The following is a 6,000-nucleotide window of genomic DNA, read 5'->3' as shown; positions in this document are numbered from 1 at the left end:
ACTTTCCTCAGCAAGTCCAGTTGTTTTAGTATTACTTATATTAGTTATACCATGACTGGACTGAGAGTTAAAATAAGCCCTTGCATTTCAAGTACACAGTAGCCCAAACAGCCCACTAAATACTGATTTTTTTATGCAACTTATAGCAGCCCCTCTGTATTTATAGGGTGTTGCAGTACTGAATAAGGCCGCTAGGTGGCAGTGCTACTTCGGCCGGTAGGAAATGGAAGCAACGCGAGTCAAACGTCAGGAACTTATTCGCAGCGATTCTAAAGTAGGGGAAACAAACTGGCGTCTGGATAAAGTTGCAGAGAAACCGATAGGTTTTTGTGGCTTTACACTTCACTGAAGTCGACTGACTTCACTGAAGTCGACTGGCCTCCCAGTCCCCAGAGCTGAGTGCGAGACTGAGCGATCCCTCCGCAGCGGGCGCAGGTGGAACTATACTGTCATTCTCATCGACTTCAGCTGGAGCCCAGCCGTCTGCACACATGGAAATACAGTAACGCTCCGCTCTGACTCCTGCAATGGAGCTGCACTGACACGAGCCAAGCGCCGACCCCAGGCTGCTCTGCCAAGCAACGTGTCCAACCAAGTAAGTGCCCAACCCCTGGCAGGGATAAGGGCGGCTGCTGCTGCTTCTGGGGTTCCCTTGCGCTACTACCCTTTAACCAATGCTTTGCAGGGATCCCTGTGACCAGCTGCACTAGAAGTTTGCCTAGGGGTGGGCAACATACTGTATCTCCTCTGTTACACTGGGCACCCCAGGCAATAAAGCTCCATAGTTGTAAAACATGAGGAGTGGGTAGAACGGTTTAACCCTGTGAGTGCTGGTGGTATGAGGCTCAGCTAAACTAGACAACTATCTGTGTGGGTGAGAATGTCCAGCTGCCTCTCTTCAGCTCATGGGCACAAATTGTCTGAACATGTGAGTGTGCCAAGGGGAGAAGTGGGCTCAGGGATAAGTAATGGCACCACAATACACTGTGTAAGAGAATAACCTCATCAAGACTGGTTTCCAAGCCCTTTATGGCAGGAGTTTACAGCTACGGAATCATCAGCAGGAGACATGGGAATGTGACAGTGGAAATACCTCGCTGCTAGAATGTCACCAAACTCCTCTAAGCGTTTAGCAGAGGAATGCTGGACTACTACTGCTCATGAGTGGGCTACCACTTCTGCTTAACAGCCACACTGTAACATAAACTAACAACTCATATTTGGACACATCCGTGTGCCTCTAGTGCACCTCATTCTTTAATGTCATGTACAAGGTTTTAGGTTACAGGTATTTGTTTAGCACTGGGAGGTCCTCTCTGCCACCATATATTTGCTGTAGAACTACAAATCCCAGCATTCTCCCATAGATACATTCTTTGTTCTCAGTATCAGCTGGAGAGGGACAAACCTTCTGTGTTTATTTGCCAGCTGTGTAAGGCTCTCGGCAATGCAACGTCTGGCACAAACTCAGTAACAATTCAGCAATTATGTACGGAAGCATACATAATAAGAAATTGTAGGAAATGTATGTTATTGGGGCTGTGGGTGGGGTGTACTGCCTGTAAATAGTTTACTGCTGGGCTCATTTTGCTCCTCATTTTGTATACAACTGTTTAACTCATTTGTCTTTACAAAGGGATGTAAATGATGGGGTAATGCATATGGCAGCTTCCATTCTGCAGTGACATTAGCTGGACAACTGTCTGTGCTGCAGTTATTTTGTAAAGCTTCTCCTGGTTTCTGCATAATAATACTGTAGATATGGATTTTGCTGCCATAAAGTAGTATAGTTATTCTAGGTGGGCTTTCCTACCCCTGGTGCTAAACAAACTCTCTTTTCCAGGAATGGAAGTTTCACTGGAGAGTCGCTAACCTTCGCTGAATTCTGGTGGCTCTTGCTGGGGTTTTTTCAGGAGGGAGGATGAACAGGCGTTGCTATGGAGGAATGTGAGGTGGAGTTTTCTCATAATGATGTTAAGGCTATACCATTGTGGAGGAGGATGAATCCTCACCAAGTAGAAGGGCTGTACAATAGCCTAAACCCTAGACCTAGACCACAGTCTTATCAGAGTCCAAATGGCTTGTTGGTCACAGATTTCCCTGTGGAGGACAAACATACTTTTACATTGACCCAACCAGCAGAAAGGGTTACAACTTCCCCAGACAACAGAATTTCTCATAAAGGGGGGACAAGTTTGTATAGACCCAATGGAAGAATACTACCATCATCATCCTCTATGTCTCTGGAATACAATTCAGTTGCATCAAACCAGAGGCACTTGCCTCAAGTTGTAAAGGTGGTTTCGAGTAATTCTATCAGTTTTACTGCCAATGGAGTCCTGTCCTCACCAAGTCAAAGGACAATGCTTTACAATAGGACATCCAATACTATCACCCTGACACCTGACAAAGAACAGATTGTGTTTGGATCCAGCTCGCCTAATGGGATGGTGAATTGTAATAACAACAATAACCCTATGAAGGCTTACGATGACCGTCGGGAAACAAATACCTTGTGCTCAGATCCTCTTCAGGGTTCGCCGAAAACTGATGCAAATGCCAAACAGGTTCTCCAAAGAACCCCATCAAACTCAAGCACTTTGGCTGAAACACAGTCTGTTGTTTTGAGCACCAACAGTCCTGCTGCCTTCAAATCGGGGGTACAACAAATTATACCCAAGGGATTGGCTTCTGAAATCAAACTGACAAACAAAAACAATTGTCAAAACAGTCAAAATATGGGGGCCAGCAAAAGAATACTCAAGACCCGCAGCCTGGTTGAAGCCAGCTCTCTTCCTCTGGTCGTGGCTCAAGAAGATGGAGACAAAGATTCTGACAGGGACAGTCCAGGAACCCTAAGGAGAGGCCTCCGATCTACCTCTTACCGTAGGGCAGTAGTCAGTGGCCTTGACTTCAGTAATACCACAGAAAGGAAAAAAAATAACAGGATGTCCCAACCAATCCTGAGAACTGTTTCAGAGGACAAGGAAAAGTTTTCAAACTTGGGAAGACTAAAGGTAAATTAATTGTGTTTTGGTTACAAATTACTAGTTTTCAAAAAAATGGAAATTCTATCTATCTCTCTATTTCTCTATATCTGTTTTGAAGTAGCTTGTGTTAGGACTGCAGTAGAAGCAGTTTAAGGTGGGTGTTTGTACCAACTTGTTTCTTATAGTCTGTTCCAGTGTATATAAGTGTGCATACATGGCAGGCTATAGTAACTGTGTTGTTAAAGGATGCTGTACATTAAATTTGTTAAAAGTTGGTAGTATTTTATTTCCCACACTAAATATTTTGTTTATATAATGTATGTTTAGCAGTGCTAGTGCCTATCCAGATACTGGCATCTTCTGCACTGCCAGCTGGGCGCAGTCACTGTATATTTAAAGCAAAATGGTTCTTGGCTATAAATAAGTGCTTTGGAGATGATTCACTGTTCTCTGTTTAACTACCTGATGTAGTGCTGCAGAGGTAAAATACCAGTATTCGTTGCTATAAAATGCCTCCCAATTGGTTTTTAATAAATACAGTATATGTGCTGCTTATGTATAATCTCTGCTTTCAGATTATTCTTTTAATTATTTAAAGGGGTGGTTCACCTTAAAGTTAACTTTTAGTTTGTTATAGAATGGCTAATTGTAAGCAAGTTTTCATTTGGTCTTCATTATTTATTCTTTATAGTTTTTACATTATTTGCTTTTTTCTTCTGGCTCTTTCCAGCTTTCAAATGGAGGTCGCTGGCTCCATCTAAAAAACAACTGCTCTGTAAAGCTACAGATTTATTGTTATTGCTACTTTTTAGTACTCATCTTTGTATTCGGGCCCTCTCCTGTTCTTTTTGCAGTCTCTTATTCAAATCAATGCATGGCTGCTAGGGATCCTAACAACCAGATTGCTAAAATAGCAGACTGGAGAGCTGCTGAATAAAAAGCTAAATTACTCAAAAACCACAAATAATAAAACATTTAAACTGAATGTAAATTGTCTCAGAATATCACTCTTTACATCATACTAAAAGTTAGTTTAAAGGTGAACAACCCCTTTAACCACTGAGCCATTCCCTTTACCAAATCTGCAGTTGGTCACTAAAATATCTCTATCCCTATAACAAGTAGCCTTATTTATATAAGGGCAGGGGCACAAGGGCAGATACGTGGCAATTTAGTCGCCCCAAACTGCCTTCCCCCCTGCCTTCCGCCTGCTAAAATGAATGCCATTGCGCTGGCGTTTTCCCCTTATAGCAGATGGAAGGCAGAGGGAAGGCAATTCGGGGGGAGATTGTCGCCCCGCAGAAGAAGTGATAATTCGCCATGCAACTAATTCTCCCCGAATCTGCCCGTGTGCCCCTTCCCTAAGGATTTTTGAATGCCTGTAAGGTCTGATCTATTCACTTGTGATTGCACAGAGCATTGCCAGGCATTACAGGCATTGATTATCAGTGAGCTTACATTTATTTGAAATTGAGCCCCCCCCCCTGCTCTGTACAGATTTCCATTAAGTTTGTTGCCTGAGGTGCAGGGACATAAGGTTTCTTTCCCAAGGCCACCTTATCTCTTGGTATGCTAGCCATGCCCCCTCTGTACACCTGGAGCTGATCAGGTTTTGCACATGTTATAGCCAGTGGGCACTTGTGCCCAAAAAATGTGCAGCCCCTCCGGGGGATTTTCCTCATACAAACATTCTTCTTACTGACAGGCTCATTCAGCATCCTGACCTGTGGGGTGAACACATACTTGAAATTTGGATTTAGACAATGGAAGAAACAAAATTTGTTTTATGTGTCATTCATTACAATGCAGTATTGGCAACCATATAAACTAACCAGGCACCCTGCTCAAATGACTTGTTTTTGTTTCCTTATCTCTGTGCCGCTACAATACTTCTCACAAAGCACACAACTACACACACGGTCTGGCAAATGTACATTCAACATTCAGTGAATGCTCGGGCCCACCTAACTACTGGCACAGGAAACCTAAAATAAGAAGCCTTCATTTTTTTTGTGGAATTCAAGAAACCTCGGCTCATGTTTGTGTGAGTGCTGTACAGTATGTATGGTATGTGATTCATGTGTTTGTCGAGTCAGAATTCATTATATGCTTTGGTACAATTCTTGGGCTCACAAGTCTTTTTGCTTAGCTTTATTTTGTCCTGATGTGTTTGTGTTGTTTACTTTATTACAGTGGCCATGCTTTCTGATCTCAGGGAGGGAGGCATTATTTAGCATTAATATCGTTAAGTGATACAGACATGATTGCTGTCATACAGAAGTGACACAAAATGTGTAATACTATATGTATCGTTTTTTGAGATGAGGCATCCTGAAATGTATCAGCCGACATAAGGACATCCATCATAACAACTCATTTAGGTAGATCCACTGCTGCCTTCCTTCCTTCCTTGTAGGCTTAGGGCATGCAAAACTGAGTCTATAAGCACCTTAAAGGTGGCCATACACGGACAGATATCATACGGAATTCGGTGCATGTAATGTGGGTGGTTCGGTGGTTGTTATTGGCAAATAACTTGGATATCAGTCGTCTTGTCAATCAGCCAAAACGGAAAAGGCACCTGAATATCAGCCATGGTTACTGCTGAATTGTCACATAGAGGTAGAATTCTGTTCTTTCTACCTGTTTATTGAACAATTCAACTCTTAACGTTTGTAATAAAAACTAATAATCTTTCCTGCTACCAATGGTGGCAGAAAAGATTGTAATTGTTACGTGTATGGTCACCTTTAGTGTGACTGATCCACACCTTACGTTACAGTGAGTTACAGTGAGAGGAAGACTTTTTCAGTAAAGCAGATATTAATCTGATTCTTATAACTGATCTAATACCTATCTCTTCTGTTTCCAATAGCGGAAAATCCTGAGAGGCCACGGGACATTTGGTAGTGAGGGTAAGTAGTAATATCACTGGACTTTTCCACAATCTAAACCCAAATCCAACCTTATGTATTTGCAAATCTTAGCAAGTAATACAGGCAACAACATT

The 6,000-nt window shown here is 42.5% G+C and overlaps 1 protein-coding gene across 1 annotated transcript in view; it reads left to right on the top strand.

The window, feature by feature from the left end:
* Positions 1 to 223: 223 nt before the first annotated feature.
* arhgef26.S (Rho guanine nucleotide exchange factor 26 S homeolog) overlaps positions 224 to 6,000 on the top strand; it is a 74,152-nt gene continuing 68,375 nt past the window's right edge. Inside the window, exons 1-3 of the mRNA XM_018265753.2 lie at positions 224 to 595; positions 1,844 to 3,017; positions 5,866 to 5,905. Of these exons, the coding sequence (XP_018121242.1) occupies positions 1,938 to 3,017; positions 5,866 to 5,905 (1,120 nt within the window). The 5' untranslated portion in view covers positions 224 to 595; positions 1,844 to 1,937. The remainder of the gene's footprint in view (positions 596 to 1,843; positions 3,018 to 5,865; positions 5,906 to 6,000) is intronic.

The sequence above is a fragment of the Xenopus laevis genome, chromosome 5S, assembly GCF_017654675.1.
Source record: "Xenopus laevis strain J_2021 chromosome 5S, Xenopus_laevis_v10.1, whole genome shotgun sequence".
In the NCBI taxonomy this organism is placed as follows: domain Eukaryota; kingdom Metazoa; phylum Chordata; class Amphibia; order Anura; family Pipidae; genus Xenopus; species Xenopus laevis.
Note: the sequence above shows the minus strand (reverse complement) of the source record. Positions and strands in the feature narration are given on the sequence as shown.